General features: G+C 41.8%; 1 protein-coding gene and 1 non-coding gene across 2 annotated transcripts in view; one reads left to right on the top strand and one right to left on the bottom strand.

Annotated features, from left to right (window-relative positions):
• The window catches only part of TBPL2 (TATA-box binding protein like 2), a 28,863-nt gene extending 15,553 nt beyond the window's left edge, over positions 1–13,310 (bottom strand). Inside the window, exons 1-5 of the mRNA XM_055436929.2 lie at positions 13,245–13,310; positions 9,768–10,225; positions 8,805–8,892; positions 6,430–6,521; positions 3,158–3,325 (exon numbers count right to left, since the gene is read on the bottom strand). Coding sequence (XP_055292904.2) covers positions 3,158–3,325; positions 6,430–6,521; positions 8,805–8,892; positions 9,768–10,225; positions 13,245–13,295 — 857 coding nt within the window. The 5' untranslated portion in view covers positions 13,296–13,310. The remainder of the gene's footprint in view (positions 1–3,157; positions 3,326–6,429; positions 6,522–8,804; positions 8,893–9,767; positions 10,226–13,244) is intronic.
• Positions 11,557–11,638, top strand: TRNAS-GCU (transfer RNA serine (anticodon GCU)). The gene has a single exon. It is a non-coding gene; the product is annotated as a tRNA-Ser (tRNA).
• Positions 13,311–26,488: the final 13,178 nt, after the last annotated feature.

The following is a 26,488-nucleotide window of genomic DNA, read 5'->3' as shown; positions in this document are numbered from 1 at the left end:
AAACAGATACACACATATATACACAAAAGAAGTCTTTGGTATGTAAATCACGGTGAACTGTTTTTGGCTTCAGAACCATAATTTTAAGGTACTAGCATGGAGAATCCCAGGGACGGGGGAGCCTGGTGGGCTGCCGTCTATGGGGTCGCACAGAGTCAGACACGACTGAAGTGACTGAGCAGCGCAGAGCAGCAGCATGATGAACTCCCAACTAGAGATTTACTTCATTTTATTTACTCTCTACTTCATTTCAAAAGAAGGCTGAGACAGAAAGAGAAGAGGTTTTGGGTAGAGACGGGGAACATTTCATGAAGATTGAAAACAACAAATAGCTGCCGATCTCTTGGACCAAACCAGCTCATTCAAATCTCAGTTTAAATGTCACTTCCCTTAAGAAGTCTTCCTTATCTTCAGCCCTTCCCCAATTAAGTATCCTAATTGATGGTACCAAAACACGCCAAGAGGTGTTCACCTGCACAGTTACACCTTCATAGTTACATTTCATTATTGTCTTTGGTTTCTCTGTTTCCCCTTTTAAATTGTGGTTCCATAACGGCAAGGGCCCATGGCTGCATTGATTGCCACTATCACCATAGCATCTACTACACAGTAGCCACCTCGATTCTACTCATTTAAGAAATATTTAAGATAACTTTGATTGATTGGATTGGCCAAAAATTTCATTTGGATTTTTCCATGAGATGAAACAAACTTTTGGGCCAACCCAATAAAAACTGAATGGAAGGGAAAACAGAAAACAAATATGGCATAGAAAGACTGATGGAGAAGGTACCCAGTAACAAGTGAGATACATATTATCAGATGCTGATATACATATTTGTAGAATCAGGGGAATTAAATGAACTTGAGGTTTTAGCATAAAGCAAACTTGACAACTATAAGTGATATGTTGCCATGGTTCCCCCATAGGGCTACAGGCAATTAAAGAAAGTCTTCATTTTAAAGACACAAATCTGCTGAGAAAGAGGTATTTTAATGCCCCGATGTCACAAATACACACACTGGAGTTGTAATCCATAAGATAGGATGGAGGACATTTTGGGGGAGGCAAAAATGAGACTAGAAAGAGGTATCTGTGAGACTATCTGGCCAAATTTTTTAAAAAATGAATGAGATCATAAAACTGGCTTACGAGGAGGGGAAAACAGTGATGGACCCACTTCAAGTGACTAAAAGCAGTGCATCAGATGAATTCTCATCTTGCCCTTCTGCAATTTCGTTTTTCAGAGGTAGAAGTACTGACAAGAGGGCACTCCCACTCCAGATTTAAATCTGACCTACAAAGAAGACAATCTTGGTGAAAAAGAAATGAAATTTGGGAAGAACTGTACACATCATTTCAGAGCCCTAAATGGCCAGAAAGGGGAATGCCAAGACTAATACAGACATGTACCTCAAAATTGGGCAGACATCTTTCACATGTTCATTAAAAACTGACTCAGGGAAAGATAGACAGGAGGTCCAAGGTTGAGGATCTGGAAGATAAGATAGAGTATGTGTTCAGAGACTCTTAAAAATGAAGATTTTACTATGAATCTATGAGTCATTCCAAGATGCTTCTCAGTGAACTCAAAGGATACCTCATAGGTACTTAATAAACATATGCTGAAAAAAACTGAGGCAGAGGAAAAAATGAAAATACAATCAAGAGCAAGATATTGCTTAAAGAGTATCATAAAAGCTAAATCTCAGAATGAACAAAAATTTTTTGAAAGTTAGGGGAAAACAAGGCAGTTTTTAACTTCTGTTTAGGTCATATATCAATGGAGAGTTAACATTAAAGAAAACACAGCTCTATGATCCCTCTCTATTATTAAACAGAATGATTGCTTAAAGGCAAAGGGAAGGAAAAGCAGAGTGAAAGGACTTCAGTTCAAGTTAGATCACAAGAATTTAAGAGCATCTGTGATTCTAAGCCAGTTCAAGTGCCCTGGCCTAAGGGGTGGTGGGATTTAGTGTTGATCAGTCACCCTCCATCACCACTCTCTGAGGGCCTGAGCAGGCTGTGAGAAGCACAGAAGCAGCTGGAAGACGAGCATTTGCTGTTGAGATGGGATGTTTCGTTTGAAGAAGCCAAGCAGACTAGAGATACTCCCCAAGAAATATGAATCCATGAAAGAAGCTGTGGTGGGGGCTACAACTTCACCCAGGAAAATAAAACCCTCAAACTCCACAGGACAAAAACTAGATAGGATTGCCTTCATAAAATATGCTATGGCCATTCTTTATTATTATAATATTATTAAAAAATGTTTTCTCCAGCCCGTTCTCCCCTCACTGGCTGTCAGCCCTTCCTACTTACCTAGTCCACATCATACCCTTTCTCTTCCTGCCATTGCCACTGCCCCCAGCCAGGTGTGACTTTTTCTTTTAGAAATCTATACATTAGGGATGTGAGAGTTGGACTGTGAAGAAAGCTGATCACCGAAGAATTGATGCTTTTGAACTGTGGTGTTGGAGAAGACTCTTGAGAGTCCCTTGGACTGCAAGGAGATCCAACCTGTCCATTCTAAAGGAGATCAATCCTGGGTGTTCATTGGAAGGAATGATGCTAAAGCTGAAACTCCAATACTTTGGCCACCTCATGTGACGAGTTGACTCACTGGAAAAGACTGATGCTGGGAGGGATTGGGGGCGGGAGGAGAAGGGGACGACAGAGAATGAGATGGCTGGATGGCATCACCAACTCGATGGACATGAGTTTGAGTGAACTCCGGGAGTTGGTGATGGACAGGGAGGCCTGGCGTGCTATGATTCATGGGGTCGCAAAGAGTCGGACACGACTGAGCGACTGAACTGAACTGATACATTAGTGAGTCTCAATGTGTGGGCCTCTGGCCAGCTGCAATGGCATCACCTGTGAGCTTGTTAGAAATGCAGAGTCAAGCAGAATCTCTGGGGACTGCAGCCCAGGCAGGAATGTGTGTTGATAAGCCGTCAATTTAATTTTGAGAACCACCGTTTCAGAAAATTAGACACATATGGTAACCAATGAGGACTTAGGTATAGCAACTTAACCCTTTCACTTATTGTGGCTTAAAAAAAACTACACTTTCTCTGAAAGATGTATCATATAAGCAACCCAAATAGGATTTTAATATTTTGGTAAACTCAAAGTGAAGTTATATAATCATACCTACTGAACTGCTGATGGGTTAGCACCAAACCTTCCAGACTGATAGGAAATCTCACATCACAACTTGCAACCATGTTCTGAATTGTAAAATCGAGGAATCTGGCAGGAAAGCCCAGCTTCTGCACCACACGAGCGTATTTTCTTGCTGCAAGTCGAGACTGCTCTTCGCTGGGGAGGGGCAAGACATTAAAGATGTCTTAATCACTGCGACTGCTGACAAGTTGGGCTATATTCAGTCACTTCTCTGATTTTATTTTTAGCATTTGTACCATGTTTATCATTCACTGTATACAAGGAAGCTGCAGACTTTGAAGAGAAGGACCCACCTCCCCTACTACTGTCCTTAGCACCCAGAAAAGGGTTTGGTACAATGGACAATTGTTGAACTGAATCGTAAATAGATTTGTGTCTTCCTAGCCATCTTTTACGTATAGTTTTTTTTCTTTTACTTGTTTTAAGTGCTATTAGATAAAATTAACAATTTCCACCAGTTCTCGAAAGGTGTCTTCGGGTCGGCAGCAGTATGATTGCCCAAGAATGTGATAGAAATGCCAAGTCCTGGGTCCTGCCTCAGCTGTGCAGACACTCTGGGTGGGGCCCAGCAATCTACGTTGTAACAAGCCTGCCAGTAACTGTGGTGCTCACTCAGGTTTTAGAACCATCCTTGTGGTCTAAAAGTGTGTGCCATTTAGTTGAGAACAGCAGCAAAAATAAGGACACGTGCCTACAAAAAACATCAACATGAAAAAAGTAAGATATGAGCCATCTGAGTGGTATAGATAGGATGTCAGGACTTGGATCTTTATGGGGCAAGTTATATACTTATAAAAAGAGTCATAAAAATACCTCAAAATCTATCCAGTTTTGCTTAGGCTTTCTTACACAACTGTCATTCAACTCATGCTCAAAATGAGAAAGAAAGAAATTCATCCAACTGTGTGGCTATGTCCTTCTAAATATTTGTCCAGCTCTGTCCTTAAATCTATGGCGGAGAATGTGAAATCCTGAGATTTGGGGCTTTTTCACTAGATACTTTTCAGTGGTCACTATGGTCACTACCAAAATAAAAACAATGAGTAGCAGGGGTTGCCAAACAGGGACAACACCTGGTGAGTAAAACCTACGAATTCTACCCTCTGTTATGGCTTATCCCTATCTTTAAGTTGAAAATCAGAAAGCACATTAAAGAAAAGCCGGATTGAATTTACTTGCCTGGACCAAAGGGACTGGTAGTTTCCTTCTATTCTAGCTCTCTCACACCATAGTCCTATTCACGTGACCTCACTTCATGTTGATTCTCCTCATCCATTTCCAACTCCTGAAATGTCCTTAGCAGGGCCATGTCCCCATAGCAGAAGTGAAATAAGTGGTTCCCATTTAAAAAAAACATATTTCACCTAACTGACCCATTACATTTCCTACAGTGCTAATATTTATAAGGTCAAATTTCAAGAATTTTCATAGCCCTATAGTTTCTTGTATCACACAGAAATTCCCATTCAAACAACTAACAGTTACAATTTACATATATGTTCTTGTACAAACATGCGAAACTAGATTAAGAACCTTGAAATTTCAACGCCAGTGGTGATTACCACTGATAAATTTAGCCCCTCTGCACTTTTCTGTGCAAACACAGGTATCCCTCACTCTGCAAACTCTGGTTATTACAACTAAAGAAACTACACTGGCATACATTTTTGGAGATAATTCTGATATCCCTTATACTAACCAAACTTTCACAACTCTCAATCCAAAACTTAACAACCTTAATATGTGGCTACTAATACTATATGTGGCTAAATGATTTCATTTTTTGATTGAATCAAAACTATCTTCCTAGATATTTGTTCCCTCTGCTCCCATTTTAAACAATGCTGAAATGAACATCTTTGCAGAGATGTCCAAAAATGACTTCAAAATGGAGATTTCTAGATCAGAGGATACACAGATCAACAGAAGAAAAAGTCCAGAAACTTACTTGGATACAGGTAAAGAACATGCAAAAACAGGTGGGGGAGAAATAGATAAAATGGATTCTTTGATAAATGTATTGGGACACTGACTGGCCATTTGAAAATATTGAAATGAAATTCTAGACTTGCTGTGCCCAATATGGTGGCCACCAGTTACATGTGGCTATTTAAATTTGTATTAATTTTAAAACAAAGTAAGAAGTTCAATTTCTCTGTGGTATCAGCCATATTTCAAGTTCTCAGGAGCCACGTGTGACAAGAGGCTACCACACCGGACAGCATAGATACAGAACATTTCCTTCATCCAGAGAAGGCTCTAGATGAATCAAAACGTTAATTTCCTCTCTTCAATGCAAAGCAAGACTAGGAAGAAACAAGAAAAACATATGGAGGTCAATACTTACATGTGGGGAATGCCTTCCTGAGCGTGAAGCCAAACACTGAAGCGTAAAGAGAAAGGTTGGATAGACTAACCATACACACACAAAATTAAATTGTGTGTAAAAAAACCACCAAAAATATCACTAACATTAATATGGGAGAAATGCTTATAGTACAAAATGGCAAAAATACTTAAATACCAAAAGATAAATATCTCCATAGAACATTGGGGAAAAGATACAGTAGACAGTTTATATCCTTATGAAAAGTTAGTCTCACTAGTAAATAAAAATGTAATTAAAACAATGTAACTTTTGCCAATAAATTTGGCAAATATAAAGAAGAATATTAACACTCAGTGTTCATTGAAGAAAATTGGTACACCCTTTCAGGAGGACAATTTACTACTCATCTACTAACACCAGAGGGAAGAGCAGCTCTCCTATCAGTTTTACGGCCAACAGATCTCCATCAGCACAGGGCTACCTCAGCATGAGATCCAGGAAAGAGAAGCCTTTTAAGAGATCCCTCCTGAGTGAATGCTCAAGCTAATAGTCAAGAAATGTCTAATTTCCCTCCTTTGAAAAGTTCTATCCATGTATCTGCCTGCAATGTGGAAAATACACAACGACTTCCCCAGATTTATAGCAGGCTTTACTACTACTATAGCTTTTATTTTTTTTCATTTTAAATATACCTTAGAAACAAGCCCCCTTCACTATGGGAGACTGTAAAGTGGGATATGTCAGTATGATGAGGCTGAATGTTTTCAACCCCTAACTTCACATTTCATGAATTTAACTCTTCAGCAAAGTATTTTGCATCTACTATGTGTTTTAGAATATTAATACCATCCTTCCTTGTTTCACATACTGAATTGTTTGTCTGGCTTTGGAAGAGGGTGGCTCCTCTTACCTTTTCGCTCCTGTGCAGACCATTTTCCCAGAGCTAAATATGAGGGCTGTAGTCCTGGGCTCTCGGATCCTCATTATGACAGCGGCAAACCTCTAAAGACAGAAGCCAAAAGAACAATTAACCTCCACTAGGGCAAGCCACTCCAGTACTCTTGCCTAGAAAATCACATGGACAGAGGAGCCTGGTGGGCTGCAGTCCATGGGGTCGCTACGAGTCGGACACGACTGAGCGACTTCACTTTCACTTTTCACTTTCACACATTGGAGAAGGAAATGGCAACCCACTCCAGTGGTCTTGCCTGGAGAATCCCAGGGATGGCGGAGCCTGGTCGGCTGCCGTCTATGGGGTCACACGGAGTCGGACACAACTGAAGCGACTTAGCAGCAGCAGCAGGGGTTAACACCTGCTGAAGCTGAAACTCCAATACTTTGGCCATCTGATGCGAAGAACTGACTCATTGGAAAAAACTCTGATGCTGGGAAAGATTGGAGAGAGGAGAAGGGGATGACAGAGGAGGAGATGGTTGGAAGGCATCACCAACTTGATGGACATGAGTTTGAATAAGCTCCAGGAGTTGGTGATGGACAGGGAAGCCTGGCATGCTGCAGTCATGGGGTCACAAAGAGTTGGACATGGCTGAGCAACTGAACTGAACTGAAGGTCAGCACTATTCCAGTTGCAAGGGTGAGCTGGACATGAAACATATTGAATAAATTGAAATTTAGTGGGAAAACTAAAAAATGTCTGGGTCTATTCTCCTACCTTAAGGTAACAAAATGATCATGATTCTAAAATGTACATGATTCTAAAAGGTAAGAATAATAATAGTAAAGCTAAAATTTGAGTACCTGTTATGTTTCAGACCCTATGCTAAAAGCTTTACAGGTCTTATTGCATTTGAAGTGCTGACAGTAAAAAGAACCCTGAGTCAGCGCTACACACAACTGATCAAGGCCTATTAATGTTTTCCAGGTGTTTACTAAAAAGGTGACACTCTCACCTGATAGCCATTTTGTTAAATTCTTAAGACATCTGAAATGCCTAACGAGAATTTTTCCAGCTGTCAAGTCTAAGTATGGACAAGTCCTATGCACCAAATTGAGAGGAGAGCTGAGGACAGTAGAGAATAAAATAGGCTCAAAATGCTGATTGCTCAGTTGTGTAGTCAATCATAGCTACATCCTTAAAAATCCTAGCCCATTACTGGGTTTCTGTCCTCATCATAGCCAGCAACACAAAAGATAAACAGGAAAGCTTTGTTGCACTAGGTAATATTCAGGTAACATTTAAATTCAGATGTCAATAGCGCCACTACACAACAGGAAACACAAAGATTTTATCCATAAATAGTTGATGTTGGCAAGATCCTCTGGGTTCTGACTAATACAGCCTTTTTCATCTAACTCCTTAAATCCCCACTACCCAAGACAGTGAACTTTTCCCCAGTAGGCACCAGGCCTTACTCATCTTTGTACTAAGTAATTTAACTAATCATTAAATGTTGATTGAATTAACAAATCCTAGGTAAACAGACCACTGAAAATGGGATGCCTGGCCTTGGAAAGACACAAAAAAGAATAGATTTTATTAAACTTTGATTTTGATACATAAGATAGAATGTAATAAAATAGATTTTATTAAAGCCGGAATCATACACTTCAACTTTGCACTTTATACAGTTGAGATTTCCTAGGTAAGAGAAACTATAAGTGAAAAAAATGCATGTGTCAGCTAAATGGGACAACAATTAGAAAAAATTATTTCCATGAATATGATGACATTGTAAGAAAGTTAGCATTTCCATAGTCAGGCTGAAAACAGTCATACTGAAAGGTTTTTCTGAATAACAAGGGAAAGATCTTAATGTCTGCTGCTACTGCTGCTAAGTCACTTCAGTCGTGTCCGACTCTGTGTGACCCGATAGACGGCAGCCCACCAGGCTCCCCCGTCCCTGGGATTCTCCAGGCAAGACCACTGGAGTGGGTTGCCATTTCCTTCTCCAATGTGTGAAAGTGAAAAGTGAAAGTGAAGTTGCTCAGTCGTGTCCGACCCTTAGCGACCCCACGGACTGCAGCCTACCAGGCTCCTCCGTCCATGTGATTTTCTAGGCAAGAGTACTGGAGTGGCTTGCCATTGCCTTCTCTTTTAATGTCTACAATGGCTTAATAAGTATTCAACAGAGAAAATGAGATTATTTTTGTAAGTTCAAAACAGAGAATGAGGCAATTAAACTTTCAAATTGCCAAAAGTCTTCCACCAAACATTTTTTCTTTTCTAAAAATATTAACAAAGGAGTGAGTCAATATCATGATCCTATGAGGGAAAGAACATCTAAATAGAACCTAATTATTGAAAAAATTACTGAGAAATCTTACCTTTGGGTTATATTCTGCATTTTTTGCATGCAAAGCTATTTTCTTCAGATCCAATTTACAGGCCAGGTTTACAGTGGAAACTATGTTCCTAAAGAAATAAGTCAACCTAAGTTATACCAGATTTAAAAAGTAAAAAATAATTAAAACATATTAACTTCCTCATTTTATAGGTTTAGGTGACTTCCTCGTGGGAGAATTATTCTAAATGTGAAATATATAGTAACACAGTCCTTAGTATATTGTAAAAATCCTAAAGGACTAAAATAACTTTTTCTAAAATTTCATGACTGACTAAAATTAAGTTTTAGATCTTTTTCAAAACGCCTCAAAATAGAAAGCACAACATCAAATCAACTTGCAAATCAAATTCAGTTTTACCTTTTTTTATCCTTTGTGTTATTCCAACTCCAACCACAATTTACAACAATTAAAGTGCTTTAGTGTAAACAATCAGGGAAGGCAATGGCAACCCACCCACTCCGGCACTGTTGCCTGGAAAATCCCATGGACAGAGGAGCCTGGTAGGCTGCAGTCCATGAGGTCGCAAGAAGTCAGACACGACTGAGTGACTTCACTTTCACCTTTCACTTTCATGCATTGGAGAAGGAAATAGCAACCCACTCCAGTGTTCTTGCCTGGAGAATCCCAGGGATGGCAGAGCCTGGTGGCTGCCGTCTATGGGGTCGCACAGAGTTGGACACGACTGAAGCAACTTAGCAGTAGCAGCAGTATAAACAATATAATCCTTCAGGAATATGTAGACTAACCCTCAACTCCTGCTTAGGAGATCAAGAGTTGGTGCTTCATCTTCCAGGTAAATAGTCTAAAACCAAGTCTACTAAGAGCTTATAATACAAAGGATACTGAGACCTGAAATTCTCTTCCCTACACTATTTTGACCCCATTCAAGAATACAAAATCTATACTCAGAAGCATTACTCATTTAAAACAGTAGCAACTTACTGTAGTTGAGGCACAATTCCAGAACATTCTGAAATAGGGGCCATTGGTGTCATAGGAGTTATGGACGCCAGAGGCAAGGAGTGTGGTTTCTCAGGAGAGGACTGGGCTGAGTTACCATCAGCAGGGTGCAGACGTGAATGGGAACTTGACCCACTGCTGCTGTTTAAGGCCAGGCCAGTGTCCATCCGGCTGGATAAGGGCAACCTAGTTTGCCAACTTTGATTTTTACAGTTTTCTTCAATTTCATTCTTGCTCCTAATGACAGTCTGGTCTTTATTTTCTTGGGAGAGCTCATCTGGTAAGAGGCTAAGATCCACAGCTGAGAAACTGCCATATGTTTCTGTGACTTCTTCAAGCTGGGGATTAAATGCAGTCTCTGGATTGGATGAAGTAAGCATGTCCACATCATAAGGCACAGCTGGGCTCAGCAGGGGTGATCTGGATGGGGTAAGGGCATCCTAGGCCGGTCCCAAAACAGACAAAACACAACAGACAGAACATCATGTCACACCCAAAGGATGCCACCGTGGCTGGCAGGCAGTGTGTTCAGGAGGAGGCCATTCACAAAGCTTATATTCACACCCTGCTCTTTCCACAGTCTCCTTAAAGTTCTGCTTTAGGGTTACAACACACTTCATGAAAATAGGAAAATGTATCTTAAAATACAGAAAAAGCATGTTTCATAAAACGTTTTTCTTTGGTTAGATTTGTAGTAAGTTGCTACTCTAAATCCAGTTCTGTAATTCAGGTAAGTTGGCAATCACGCTTTAAATCTGTACTTTGAAAAGTACAGATTTTTCTGTATTCCCTAAGTTTATTATAAACTTTAGTTGAGTTAAAGGTTTGTTTTGAGTTTTAAAATCATATTTTAAAGAGAAGAGCAGTAAGTGAAGGAAGCTGAGGATACAGCCTGAGTGCTAATCAAGCCTCCACAAAGGACTCATCTTTATTCCTTCTAGTCAAAGGAGAGATAAGAAATCATTCCATTTATGTGCATAGGGGGAAAGTTATTGTTGAAATTTAAACGGAAAGACTAGTTTAAATCAGTGTATTGTATTTCCAGCCCAGGGAAGGCTAATCAACTTCCATTATCATCAACCGAGGGAATGAAGTGTGCAACTGAGGGAAACAGCTAATATAAAACTCGTGGCCTTTGTTATGGAGAAAAATTGTTGGTACTATTACCACCCACATCACCCAAGTTGCATGCCTGGATTCTATATTTTGACCACTAGCTGGCAGGATAACCTCACCTGTCAGAAGATCCGACTTCTAACAATTGAACAGTCACAAACGCCTTGTGCTATGTCTTCTCCATGACAAAGTTATCTCAGCTAATATGTCTGGCTAAAAATGTGTGCTCAGTCGTCTCCGACTCTTTGCAACCCTGTGGACTGTAGCCTGCCAGGCTCTTCTGTCCATAGCATTTTCCAGGCAAGAGTACTGGAGTGGGTTGCCATTTCCTACTCCAGGGGATCTTCCTGACCCGGAGATGGAACTCATATTCTTTACCACTGCGCCACATGGGAAGTATATATATGTCTGTGTGTGCTGTGTACTAAGTCACTTTAGTCGTGTTCGACTCTGTGAGACCCCATAGACTGTAGCCCACCAGGTTCCTCTGTCCATGGGATTCTCCAGGCAAGGATACTGAAGTGGATTGCCATGCCCTCCTCCAGAGTATCTTCTCAACCCAGTGATAGAACCTGGGTCTCCTGTATTACAGTCAGATTCTTTACCATCTGAGCCACCAGGGAAGCCCATAACAAGTCTGGCTAGATCCTGTTGGGACGAGGTGGCCGAGTGGTTAAGGTGATGGACTGCTAATCCATTGTGCTCTGCACATGTGGGTTCGAATCCCATCCTTGTCGGCCTGTGGCTTCTGTGGCCCTCTTTGCATTTTATGGGGCTTCCCTGATAGCTCAGTTGTAAAGAATCCGCCTGCAAAGCAGGAAACCCTGGTTCAATTCCTGGGTGAAAATCCGCCAGAAGAGATAGGCTACCCACTCCAGTATTCTTGGGCTTCCCTGGTGGCTCAGCTGGTAAAGAATCTGCCTGCAATGCAGGAGACCCTGGTGCGATTCCTGGGTCAGGAAGGTCCGTTGGAGAAGGGATAGGCTACTCACTCCAGTATTCTTGGGCTTTCCTTGTGGCTCAGCTGGTAAAGAATCCACCTGCAATGTGGGAGACCTGGGTTCGATCCCTGGGCTGGGAAGGTCCCCTGGAGAAGGGAAAGGCTACCGACTCAAGTATCCTGGCCTAGAGAATTCCATGGACTGTATAGGCCATGGGGTCGCAAAGAGTCAGCAGGACTGAGAGACTTTCACTTTTACTCTTTAACTTTCAAATCCAATTGATGGTGCTGTTACCACAAGTCCAGCAGATGGCAGCGGTGACTAAATGTTAGACACAAACACTTAGAAGAATGCAGTTACTCTCTTAAAATAAGAGTTGACCTTATTTCATTTTGGATTATGTTATTAGCCCCTATTTCCCTCCACCTCCACCCCCACCTCACAGATGGACCCTAGCAAAAGTGAGGTGGGGACAGCGGCCCAAATTCCTCTCCATTGTTTCCGGGGCCTCTTCTGTTCTAGCCAATTCACACTAAAGCGCTAATGTCTGCAACATCGGTGACTCCCCTCCTTTTTCCCATTTTGGCATTTTAGCAGAAGGCAAAACTCCCACCCAAAGAACTGAACTTCAACAAGGAATTTGAGGCAATGGCAACAAGATATTGAAGAGAGACGTTTTATGTCAGTGGAACCCTGAAAGCCTCCTGAGTTTACTCATAGGAACACACCTTAGAGAATAAGCTTACAGAGTATTCCCTAAGTATACAGAGTACAGTCTTATACCTGAAGAAACTTTTTGTTAAACTGTCTTTACAGAGCCGTTAACTCATCTTTCACGTAATCTTCCCAACTTGGGTTCTCCTTTGCAATGTTAAATGCTGTGGTACTTCACTATTTCTACTTCACTGCTAATCACGGGTCTATTTAAGCAACCCCACCCCCACCCCCTCCATAATTGCTCTCTTGCTTTTTCACTTGTTTTTGGCTCCGCCGCATGCATGATCTTAATTTCCTTAGCAGTGATGGAAACCCAGGCCCCTAAAATGGAAACTCAGAGTCTTAACCACTGAACCAACAGGGAAGTCCCTTGTTTTTCTTTCTGAGGATTCCTGCCTCTGTATTCTACAGTTCCTAGATTAAAAAGCAAAACCTCTAAATGTAAGAATCAACCAACTGAAAGAAGCCTCGGGTGTCTCCAATTTGTATTCACAGTGGACCAGCAACCTTTAGTAAGTTAATTCATCCCTTGAACCTTCTAGTTTTTCAACTGAAAGATGGGGATAATGAAGCCCACCTCCTAGGGTTGCTAGGAATTTTACTAGAGATAAATTGAAGGCAGACTCCTGGGTGCGCAGGAAGTGGGCCCTGACTCTGGGACAGTGGCGGTGGCTTCTAGGCTCACCTGGGTGGAGCACTGGTCCAAGTAGAGCTCCAGGTACGTCTCCTCCTCCATGGGTGGAGGGCTCACTGTTGGGAGTTGAGAGGTTGGGAATGGGGGGAAGAGCCAGCGTGAATGGAGCTGTGGCTGAGTTGGCCAGGCGTGTGGGGCGCAGAAGCCATTTATTGGCCTGCGGCCGCTCATGGCAAGGCGGGGCCTGGGCCAGGGCTGGGAGCAGGGGACCAGGGGCCGGGCAGGGGGCCTCGCCTGGTCCCCCCAGTCCACGCTCCTGCAGATGGCTGGAGGGAACGGATGATGAACCAGGGAGGGGGTTGCAGAACTCAGCACCCAGCCCATGAGTCCCTTACCTTGCTGGGGAAGGAGGGATGTGGCAGGAACACTGTTCTCGCCTGAGTGCAATCACTGCACTTGGTCCACAGCTGAGAGGCAATGCGGCCTGCCAATCTGGAGAGTTGCTTCCACCTGCAAATGCTGCCTTTGCCTTTTGCAGGAGAAAAAGGTCTCAGTGTTGTTGTTCAGTCACTAAGTCATGTCCGACTCTTTGGGAGTCCATGGACTACAGCACGCCAGGCTTCTCTGTCCTTCACAATCTCCCAGAGTTTACTAAAATGCATGTCCACTGAGTCGGTGATGCTATCCAACCATCTCATCCTCTGTTTCCCCCACTTCTCCTACCCTCAATCTTTCCCAGCATCAGGGTCTTTTCCAATGAGTCAGTTCTTTGCATCAGGTGGCCAAAGTATTGGAGCTTCAGCATCAGTCTTTCCATTGAATATTCAGAGTTGAATTTCTTTAGGATTGACTGCTTTGATCTTCTTGCAGTCCAAGGAACTCTCAAAATATCTCCTCCAGCACCACGATTCGAAAGCATCAATTCTTTGGCGCTCAGCCTTCTTCATGGTCCAACTCTCACATCTGTACGTGACTACTGGAAAAACTATAGGACTATACGGACCTTTGTCAGCAAAGTGATGTCTCTGCTTTTTAATACGCTGTCTAGGTTTGTCATAGCTTTCTTCCAAGGAGCAAGTGTCTCTTAATTTCATGGCTGCAGTCACCATCTGCAGTGATTTTTGGAGTTCAGTGTTAGCAACATGAAATGGGTTGGGCAGTGAGAAAAAATTTTTTTAATAGAATCTTTTTTTCTTTAGTAAAGTGAGTGGAATTTTAGGCACTTTACCCAGTCAGGTGTTGGACTTTTATGTTATAATCACTTCTCACTTTCAAATCCCAGCTGGCTTTTTTCCAATTTCAGAGAATTCAGTCTAAAGCCACATATAAAAGAATGTGTTAGGGTTGTGCTGTGCTGTCTCTGCAGTCATTTCTGACTCTTTGCAACCCCATGGATGGTAGCCCACCAGGCTCCTCTGTCCATGGAATTCTCCAGGCAAGAATACTGGAGTGGGTTGCCGTTTCCTTCTCCAGGGGATCTTCCCCACCCAGGGATTGAACTCATGTCTCTTATATCTCCTGCATTGGCAGGCTGGTTCTTTACCATTAGCGCTACCTGGGAAGCCCACAGTTAGGGTTGATGCAATTCAGGAAGGTAATGTAAAACCAAATAACCAGATTTTCCTCTTTCTTAAAATTTAATTTTTAGTGCCTCAGCTTTCATAAGAACTTACATGTGCAGAATGGTTCTATAAATACAATTGATACTCTTAATATGAGATATTTCAAAATGGAGACATGCATGTCCCCATTCTAGCCTATGCTCTCTGAGAGGAGGATTGTTAATTACTCATTTTTGTGCCTTTGAACCAAGCTAATAGACAATCAGTAAAATTTGATCAGTGAATGAAAAACTGTCCTCAGAATGGATCATAGTAGAGACAGAGAACTCTAAGAATCAGGTCTAAAAATTAGATACAATTTCTTTTTTTAATTTTTTTTTATTTATAAAATTTAATAAATGGTACAAAGCACAATGCCATAAACATTAACAGTTAAAATATCACCAAATGAAAAAAATACTATAAAATACACAGTTGCAAAAAGCTACATTAAGTTATTTTACAACTGCCTCAAGCTGCAAAAAGAAAAAAAAACCCAATGCTTTACCTAAGTTATCCCTCTCTCAAAATAATGCCATTTATATTATAAACCACGAGCTCCCCATCAAAAGACGGGAACTGCTTTTGTTAATTCATATATATATATATATATATATATGACTGTATCACTTTGCTATACCCCTGAAACAAACACAACACTATAAATAAAATATAGTACAATATAAAATAAAAATAAGTAACAGATCTTTGGGGCTTTACACTGAGTTAGAGTTCCTATCAGAGGGATAACAGCACCACAGCCGCACTGGATCCTCATGAAGGAGGCACACGAATGACTGGATTACAAGAGTTACAGGAATGAGAGCTGCTCATTTCCCAGAAACTACAGCTCACAGAAAACCAACAAAGGCACAAGATACAGACCATTCACTTATGAATGTGTAAAACTCAAAAAAGTCCACATCACTCCAGATAGATACAATTTCTAATCAAGGATATAGGATATATTTTGACAAAGCTGGGATTTTATATAATAGTTATACTAATGCATTATTTAATCTAATGATTTATATTTAATAAGATAGCTCATCAAAAATGCTTAGCATAATACCTGTTTAGTAGCTCAAATAGCTCAAATATTCAGACTTAAATTGAAGAAAGTAGGGAAAACCATTAGACCATTCAGATATGACCTAAATCAAATCCCTTATGATTATACAGTGGAAGTAAGAAATAGATTTAAGGGTCTAGATCTGATAGATAGAGTGCCTGATGAACTCTGGACAGAGGTTTGTGACATTGTACAGGAGACAGGGACCAAGACCATCCCCATGGAAAAGAAATGCAAAAAAGCAAAATGGCTGTCTGAGGAGGCCTTACAAATAGCTGTGAAAAGAAGAGAAGCGAAAAGCAAAGGAGGAAAGGAAAGATATAAGCATCTGAATGTAGAGTTCCAAAGAATAGCAAGGAGAGATAAGAAAGCCTTCCTCAGCGATCAGTGCAAAGAATTAGAGGAAAACAACAGAATAGGAAAAACAAGATATCTTTTCAAGAAAATTAAAGATATCAAGGGAAAATTTCATGCAAAGATGGACTCGATAAAGGACAGAAATGGTATGGACCTAACAGAAGCAGAAGATATTAAGAAGAGGTGGCAAGAATACACAGAAGAACTGTACAAAAAAGATCTTCACGATGAAGATAATCATGATGGCGTGATCACTCACCTGGAACCAGACATCTTGGAATGTGAAGTCAAGTGGGCCTTAGAGAGCATCACTACGAACAAAGCTAGTGGAGGCGATGGAATTCCAATTGAGCTATTTCAAATCCTGAAAGATGATGCTATGAAAGTGCTGTATTCAATATGCCAGCAAATTTGGAAAACTCAGCAATGGCCTCAGGACTGGAAAAGGTCAGTCTTCATTCCAATCCCAAAGAAAGGGAATGCCAAAGAATGCTCAAACTACCGCACAATTGCATTCATCTCCCATGCTAGTAAAGTCATGCTCAAAATTCTCCAAGCCAGGATTCAGCAATATGTGAATCGTGAGCTTCCAGATGTTCAAGCAGGTTTTAGAAAAGGCAGAGGCACCAGAGATCAAATTGCCAACATCCGCTGGATCATGGAGAAAGTAAGAGAGTTCCAGAAAAACATCTATTTCTGCTTCATTGACTATGCCAAAGCCTTTGACTGTGTGGATCACAAGAAACTGTGGAACATTCTGAAAGAGATGGGAATACCAGACCACCTGACCTGCCTCTTGAGAAACCTGTATGCAGGTCAGGAAGCTACAGTTAGAACTGGACAGGGAACAACAGACTGGTTCCAAATAGGAAAAGGAGTATGTCAAGGTTGTATATTGTCACCCTGCTTATTTAACTTATATGCAGAGTACATCATGAGGAATGCTGGGCTGGAAGAAGCACAAGCTGGAATCAAGATTGCCGGGAGAAATATCAATAACCTCAGATATGCACATGACACCACCCTTATGGCAGAAAGTGAAGAGGAACTCAAAGGCCTGTTGATGAAAATGAAAGAGGAGAGTGAAAAGGTTGGCTTGAAGCTCAACATTCAGAAAACGAAGATCATGGCATCTGGTCCCATCACTTCATGGGAAATAGATGGAAAAACAGGGGAAACAGTGTCAGACTTTATTTTTGGGGCTCCAAGATCACTTCGGATGCTGATTGCAGCCATGAAATTAAAAGACGCTTACTCCTTGGAAGGAAAGTTATGACCAGCCTAGATAGCATATTAAAAAGCAGAGACATTACTTTGCCAACCAAGGTCCGTCTAGTCCAGGCTATGGTTTTTCCCGTGGTCATGTATGGATGTGAGAGTTGGACTGTGAAGAAAGCTGATTGCCGAAGAATTGATGCTTTTGAACTGTGGTGCTGGAGAAGACTCTTGAGAGTCCCTTGTACTGCAAGGAAATCCAACCAGTCTATTCTAAAGGAGATCAATCCTGGGTGTTCATTGGAAGGACTGATGCTGAAGCTGAAACTCCAATACTTTGGCCACCTCATGGAAAAGAGTTGACTCACTGGAAAAGAGTCTGATGCTGGGAGGGATTGGGGGTAGGAGGAGACGGGGACAACAGAGAATGAGATGGCTGGATGGCATCACCGACTCGATGGACATGAGTTTGAGTGAACTCTGGGAGTTGGTGATGGACAGGGAGGCCTGGCGTGCTGTGGTTCATGGGGTCACAAAGAGTCGGACACGACTAAGCAACTGAAGTGAACTGAACTTTGTTATTAGACAGATAAGGACCAAATTGTGTCTTGCCCCTCCCCCCCAATTCATATGCTAGAAACCTAATCTGTGTAACTTTTGTCCTTATAAGAAGAAAGAGAGAGATATCCGACTTTGTGAGGACACAGTCAGAAGGTGGCCATCTTCAAGCCAAGGAGAAGGGCCTTGGGAGAAACCAGACCTTCTGACTCCTTGATCTGGGACTTTCAGCCTCCAGAACTGTAAAAAAATAAATTTTTGTTGTTTAAACCATTCTGTCTGTGATATTTTGCTGTGACAGCCCTAGCAGGCTAAAATATACGCTTATAAAGTATCTTATCACATGTGGTAGGTGGAATCCTGAGATGGTCCCCCAGATTTCCACCTTCTCCCAGTTATTCAAACAATAATCTAGGTGCTGCTATAAAGGGATTTTGCAGGTTTAATTAAGGTCCCAAACCAGTTAACTTTAAGAAAGAGAGATATTATCCTGAGTGAGTCTGACCTAATCAACTCATCAGGCGAGGCCTTACAAGGAACTGGGCCCTTTCTTGGGAGAAAGATTCAAAACTTGAGAAAGAATTGCCATGAGGGAGATTCTCCATTGCTGCTTTGGAGATGGATGGGGTCATGTTGCAGAGAGGGTGGGTGACTTGGAAGGACTGAGAGTGGCCCACACTTGACACCAGCAAAGAAATGGAGACCTCAGTCCTACAGCTGCAAGGATCTAAATTTGGCTGGCAACAGAGAAAGGAGTCCCTGAAAGAAACTCAGCCTAGCTATGACCTTCATTTCAGTCACATAAGCTCTGAGCAGAGTCCAGTCATGCTGTGCTCAGACTTCTGACCTGTACAGCTGTGAACTTATAAAAAGGTGTGGTTTTGAACCACCAAACTTGTGGTGATTTGTTACGCAGAAATGGAAAACATATATATCATAAGTAATGAATAAGAAGTAGGGACACAGATTTGCAGTGATCTGCTGGGCAAATGATAAGCTGAATGAATAAAATGTTAATAATTCTGAGTTTGAAGTTATTTTCAAATGAAGAGTTTCAAAATAAAAGATGAATGTTTTTGAAGATGTTTTCAGCTTTGGTAAGAGTTAATTTATTCAAAATCTTTAAATTGTTTTATTTCTGAGAATCAAAGATTGGTATGGTTTTGCTAAAGAATAACTGATTGCTGTCATTTGTTCACCTCTTATGATGGGCCAAGCTATATTCTAAGTATTTCCTATCTATGAACTCACTTAAACATCACAATAACTCTGTAAGGTAAAGTGAACGTGTTTGCTCAGTCATGTCAGCCTGTGACTCCATGGACTGTAGCCCGCCAGGCTCCTCTGTCCATGGAGTTCTCCAGGGAAGAATGCTGCAGTGGGTAGCCATTCCCTTCTCCAGGGGATCTTCCTGACCTAGGGAATGAACCCAGGTCTCCTGCATTGCAGGTGATTCTTTACTCTTTTATCACTCTTTTAAAAGAGTGTTTCAATACTCTTTTATCATTTTACAGTTGAGAATACTGAGGCACAGAGAGGTTTAGTAACTTGTCCCAGGTCACTCAGCTCCTAATCAGAATATCTAACTCTGAAGCCACATGCTATGTATTGTTCCCCCATCAAAGTCTACATATGCTATTTCAGATTAGTAGTTTGCTTTCATTTGCACTGCGCTCGTTAATCTGTTTTGATTCTGAAGATTTTTTGTCTGTTTTGTAGTTCAGAATTTTTAATATTTTGTACTTTGACAAAAGAAAAATGGGGGGTACAAAAAACCCACTGTATCCAAGCATTTTAATTCATTATTTCATAACTTACTATTGTAAAGATGAAATGAGTTGAATGGGAGTATGTGTAAACATTTACCAAGCACTTTGCATGAAGTATTGTTTTTAATGTCTTTAAGAGAGCAATGCCAAACCTGAAACATTGTAAGTCAACTATACTTCGATAAAATATTTATATTAAGGAAAAAAAAGGAGAGTAACACCAAGACTTAGATGGACCATGCCAATGATCATGAAGACTCTTTCAGAGAGGTCAGCTCTGAAAAATAGGCTTTTAACTCTTACTTTAAGAGGTTGTCCCTCATCATAGAAAATATTAAAAAGAACCCACATCTCACATTAAATGTAATTTATATGTAACTATTTAATAGCTGAGTTGCTGTGACTAGTTGCTATGTCACATTTTGTAAACATTTAATCTAATGTACTAGTTTCAATTCGGAATTTAAAAGACTTTGGAGCCAATGAATTTTTCTCAGCTTTCAAACAATTTTATTGGCCCTTGAAAAGCTTGTAGGGCGTAGGTGCTGGGCCTTAGCTGCTAAAAGGCAATCACACTGCTTGCTGCAGAATGGAGATGGAATTTCGCTATTGATGAAACTTAGGAAACACTGTTTCTAGGTGTTTCCTTGAGGGTGCTCTTTCCTCTCCAGAAAGGAATTCCTCTTTTAGGGAGCAAACAGCTTTTGGAGACAGAATACAAAGGAGTCCTCGCACCCCTAGATGTTAAAATAAAAAGTGAATATTACTCTGTGCTCAGAAGACCAGAGGGTACTTCCAAAAATACTGATAACTAGAATTAGGGAATTCCCTGGCCATCCAGTGGTTAGGACTTCAAGTTTTCACTGCCAGCGGCAAGGGTGCAGGTTCAGTCCCCGGTCAGGGAACTAAGATCCTACAAACTGCGGGGTCGGGCCAAAAAAGAAGAATTAGGATTTGTCACTGTACCAATCAGTGCAAATATATTTTTACATAATTATTCAAGGGGATTCAATTTTTTCAGTGGCTAAAGCTGAAAGTGCTTTAGAGTAATCTACGTTCATACCATCTTGATAGGTGCATAAGTGAGGGGCAATTTTGCTGCCTAGGAATAAGCTGAGAAATGAGAGTTTGTGAAGTCATTAGGTTTCTTGAGGCCATGTTAGGCGAGAACGTTTTTTAATCTGGTGCCAGTTTTGCTAGGTGCAGCCTTCTCTTTCTTTTGGGAGCCCTGGACATTCATTGTGATGAATCTCCACATTGAACTGTCAGTCCTCTTGACAGGGATTTTATGCACAAGAATAGGTAGGTGGATTTGAGCACTGCTTGAAGGTCTTGTATAGATCAAAATTTGATGAATTCTCTTCCTTTCAGTAATTATTTGAAATAAAAATATCCTGCAATAACTCATCCTTTCCCTTTTCAGTGGATTTGGAGCATAAAAGTCAGCGTCTGGGAAGGAGCCTGGGTTAGGACTTAATCGAGGAGGCTCTGAAGCACAGTCACAAATGACCTTCTTCGTAACCACAGCCTTGGCTCACCACTCTCAGTCCAGGGCAAATTTTGCATGGTAACCGCTCCACAGTGCCTCCCTGATAATGCCACTGCTTTCCTTCTCAGGTGGCACTGTGCTCTGCGTGAAAAGAAGGCGTATTGTGTTTTAATTTTCGCAGAAAAATGGCTCAATTTCTTGTAAAATGAAAAAAGTTAAAATTTCACAGGTTCTCTTCTCTTTTTGATTCATCCTCGTTATTTTCTTTCTATATGTACCATTAGAAAGTTTCTACGATAAAGAATACATTACTTTCTAAAGCCTATAGATAGCAAGTGTTATGTATGAGCATAGTTTTGGCAGTTGTTACATGAAAACAGAACTGTATCAATCAGCACTGATTCTGGGCAGGACGGAGTTGCTTTATCATTTCCCAAACTGAATACATCCAGGGAAACCTGATCCCAGAAGTCTGCTCTACCTGCCCTACCAGGCACAGCAGATCAGGTTTTCTGGCATCTGCTTGGGAAAATATGTATAAGGGTTTCCGCTTCTGTCTTCTCTTTCAACTATGCTTTGTATACACCTTGCTAAAATATGAATCTTTGCACATGCCCGTGCTTGCATACTGTATAATTAGAGGCAAGTTGGGAATGACTCTCCAACACTATCTTTCCTGCCTCCAGAATTAACATTTAAAATTTTAATTCCAATATGCATTCTCAGGAAACTTAAAATGTGTTTATATTTCTTATGCGAAATCAGGTAAACTTCTGAGATTGCAGCTGTTTACCCATCTGTGAAGGGTCTGCCTCAGTATTTCTAACCTGGGAATTGCAAGAAGAAGATTGTTTTTGTTCTCTGCTTGGAAGAGAGAAATATGTGGATGCATATTAGGAGGTGGTAGTGTTCGGTGGTTAAGAGTCTGAACTTGGCAGTTGGATCCAGTTGGAATCTTAGTTTCATCATGCACAAGGCTTGTGATTATAGGTGTTATTTACTATCTATAAGCCTGAAGTTTCTCCCCTGTGAAATGAAACTAATCACAGGTTTCTCTTAGATTTGTGGTAAGGATTACAAGCAATAATCAGTGCTTACTGGGCGCTTATTAAGTGCCCAGTCAATGATGGTAGGGTTACCATGAATATTATCTGCAGCCAAGTGGCAGTGACTACCAGCCCTCACATCTAATGGTGAACATCTTTTAGAAAACTTTAGAGTATTCTAAAACAAAAGAAAAGAACCATTTCTCAAGAGCCTTGACCCTTTAGAAATAGCCCCTGGGATCATGTTGGGGAGAGAGAATTAGCAGGGCAGTGAAGGTTTCCACATTCCTGAGAGGCCCTTGAGGGGAGCAGCCTTTGAGGGGTGAGTCAGCACACCTACCCAATTCTGAAGAGGCTGCTTAGGGCTACTGAGTCACTTTTCCCTTAAACCAGGAGCCAGCCCCTTCCCTCCCCCTTTTTTCCCTTCTATTTCAGAGTCACATCAATGCTAAGAGGTACAATGAGAATGATAAAATATAATTACCATGATGACAAATCCACAGATGATGTTCTTTATGAAAATGAATTCTCCTTGGATATGCTGTGCTTACTCAGAAGGGCCATTGAGTGACAAATCTCCCAGTTGTGCTTCTTGTAAGTCAAAGGGAGTAGCTGTTGGCAGAAAGGTCCTGGGAGTGGCCAAGAAGAGACTCCCCACCTTTGGGGAAGACTTGAGCACTTCACTGCTGATGGGGGGCTGGATAGAGAACTCACCCCTTCATAAAATTTCCAAATATGTCTCTGTGATGACTTTTTTATTTCAAGGCAAACTATCTGTCATTTCCCCCCAATATTCTTTAGTCTGTGCATGGAGGATACAGAGATGTCTATCTTTAAGGAACGTACAATGTTAGGGAAAATGATAAAATCCACCATAATAAAGATAATAATAATAATAATAACACTTACTGATATTTTACTGTTTCCAGGCTCTGCTTTAAGGCCCCTTTGGTGTCTTTTTATTTGGACTTCCCTGGTGGTCCAGTGGTTAAGACTCCACGCTCTCACTGCAAGGGACGTGGGTTCCATTCTTGGTGGGGAACTAAATTCCTGCATGCCATGTGACTAAAAAAATTTTGTTTTTTTAAAATCAAAACAGTGCTATAAGAAAATGTAATTATCATCTCAGTTTCAAAGATAAGGAAACTGAGGTCTGTGAAAGTAAGGGGCTTCCTTGGTGTCTAAGATGATAAAGAATCTGCCTGTAATGCAGGACACCTGGATTTGATCCATGAGATGGGAACATCACCTGGAGAAGAGAATGGCAATCATCTACAGCATTCTTGGACTTCCCTGGTGGCTCAGACGGTAAAGAATCTGCCTGCAACTTAACTAAATCCTCCTTGGTGTTAACTGCACGCTTGTATTGCAGGACTCATCTTAGTGTGAGTTACTTGGAAGTTACTTTTTGTGAAGTAACTCATACAAAGATGAATCCTGCATACAAGCATGCAATAACACCAAGGAGGATTTAGTTAAGTGTCCTGATAGTTTGTAACAGGGAAGGATTACTTCCTGGGTATTGCCATCAGGGTGTTCTTCACAGAGGAAGCAGCGTTAAAGTGAAGTATTGAAGAACATAGTGGGATTGAATGGACTTCCAGGTGGCGCTAGTGGTAAAGAACCCACCTGCCAATGCAGGAGATGTAAGAGATGCTGGTTCGATCCCTGGGTTGGAAAGCTCCCCTGGAGGAGGGCGTGGCAACCCATTCTAGTACTCTTGCCTGGAGAATCCCCATGGACAGAGGACCTTGGTGGGCTGCAGTCCATAAGGTCACGGAATTGGACACGACCGAAGTAACTTAGCCCACAGGGGGTTGACTTGTGGATCCCCAAAAGACACATCCTCTTCCAAACTGGGAATGTGACTATTTGGAAAAAGAGTTGCTATAGGTGTAATCCAGATATGGAGCTCGAGATGAGATCATCCTGGATTTTGGGGGGCCCTAAAGAGTCCCTTGGACTGCAAGGAGATCCAACCAGTCCATTCTAGAGGAGATCAATCCTGGGCGTTCATTGGAAGGACTGATGCTAAAGCTGAAACTCCAATACTTTGGCCACCTCATGCGACGAGTTGACTCACTGGAAAAGAGTCTGATGCTGGAAGGGATTGGGGGCGGGAGGAGACAGGGACGACAGAGAACGAGATGGATGGATGGCATCTCCAACTCGATGGACATGAGTTTGAGTGAACTCTGGGAGTTGGTGATGGACAGGGAGGCCTGGCGTGCTGTGATTCATGGGGTCGCAAAGAGTCGGACGTGACTGAGCGACTGAACTGAACTGAACTGAAATCCTGTGACACGTGCCCTTTTAAGAGAAAGGTGGGGGAGATTGGAGACACTGACACACAGAGAGGAGGCCATGAGGAGATGACGACAGAGATTGGCAGCCCTAATTCAGGGGTGCTGGCCGCCACCAAGCACTAGGAGACAGGACGAAACAGATTGTCCCTGAGAGAACCAATCCTGCCAGCCCCTTGATTTTGGACTCATGGCTTCCAGGATTGTGAGAGAATAAATTTCTCTTGTTTAAAGCCAACCAGTTTGTGATAATTTATTGTGGCAGCCCTGGGAAATGAATACAAAGGGTATGTGAGAATCGCTGGGAAACAACAGCTCAAGCTAAGACACTAAAGCGGAAAAATACAGAGATGTGAGTGTGCGTCTCTTTCAGTTTTGTTGAAGCATAAAGATCCTGAAAAGGAACAGGGTGTTGAAGATGGAGGTCATATCATGTGATGGAGGGTGGTGAATTTCAGGTTAGGAAATCTAGATTTTATTTGCTGAGCAATGAGGAAAATTAATTAGAAAATTAAGGTATCCCTGAACAGGCAAGAGGTGATGTGTGTGTGTGTCCTCAGTCGTGTCTGACTCTTTGTGACCCATGCAGGGTGGCCCTCCAGGCTTCTGTGTCCATGGAATTTTCCAGGCAAGAATACTGGAGTGGGTTGCCATTTCCTTTTCCAGGGGATCTTCCCAACTCAGGGATCAAACCCACATCTCTTTGCATCTTCTCATTGGTAGGCGAACTCTTTATCACTACCACCTAAAAGCAAGAGATAAGAGGTATGTGTTCAGCTGCTTCAGTCATGTCCAACTCTCTGCAATACCAGGCTCCTCTGTCCATGAAAATTTCCAGGTAAGAATACTGGAGTGAATTGCCATAGCCTCCTGCAAGGGATCTTCCTGACCCAGGGATCGAATTGGCAGGTAGGTTCTTAACTGCTGAACCACTGGGGAAGCCCAAGAGGTAATAGGGGCCTGAAATAAGGCAAAGGGATTGGAAGGAAGAAAAGGGACAGAGGAAGGTATCTTGTAGGAATCCAAGAGAGTTGGCAATGGGTAGATCTCAGTCTGACTTGCTAAGTAGCTTAATTCCTATTTTACCTGCTATTGTTTATGCGCTTTTGTCTTCCGACATGCATCACACCCACACGTTAAATGAGCTACCTCAAGTCTTTTGGCTGCCTGTCAAGTCAGATTATTAACTCATTCTGATTTTCTGGCAGTCAAGCTGCATTCTAGTTTGGGGACTTTTTCTGAATCTTAGGACTGTTTCTTTGACTAGATCTACCCCTGCTCCTTCTACATGAGCTGGACCTCTGGAAGCTTCGGAAGCTGTTTCAACACCCTCAGTCACCTCTTCTTGGCTCCCACTCTGCCTGAACTGGGAGCAGGGCCTTACTCCTGCTATGCTGACCTTATTCCAGCATTCTATAATAGATCCTGTCTTAACATTTGATGCAGAGTGTGATGGAGAGACAGCATTGATCAAGTCATGACATCTGGAATAGATGCAAATCCCAGAGCCTTTTCAGAAGTTGGACATTGGCCATGCCTCAGAGACCTTTAATGTGGTCTGAGTCTTCAAGCCTTATTAGCATCATATTCCTTTGGTTAGTTTTCCCCAATCATGCTGACCCTCTTGATCTGGTTTTTTATAAATAGTGTGAGACCAATGGGAGGAAAAGAAGGGGAACCAGAGTTTACCCAGGGCTGACTCAGTGCCAGTTATCCTGTGAGGTGCTTTGTGTATGTTATCTCATTTCATCTTTGTGTCAGAAGTACGAGGCAGGTGCTATTATCATTTTACAGATGAGGAAATAGGAGCTCAAAGCACTTAGGTCATATGGTGAGCGGTGCTGCCAGGATTCAACCTTGGGACTTGCCCAGAGACCACACTGCC

Source organism: Moschus berezovskii, chromosome 9 (assembly GCF_049115385.1).
Source record: "Moschus berezovskii isolate FMDL1 chromosome 9, NW_MosBer_1.0, whole genome shotgun sequence".
Classification (NCBI taxonomy): Eukaryota; Metazoa; Chordata; class Mammalia; order Artiodactyla; family Moschidae; genus Moschus; species Moschus berezovskii.
Note: the sequence above shows the minus strand (reverse complement) of the source record. Positions and strands in the feature narration are given on the sequence as shown.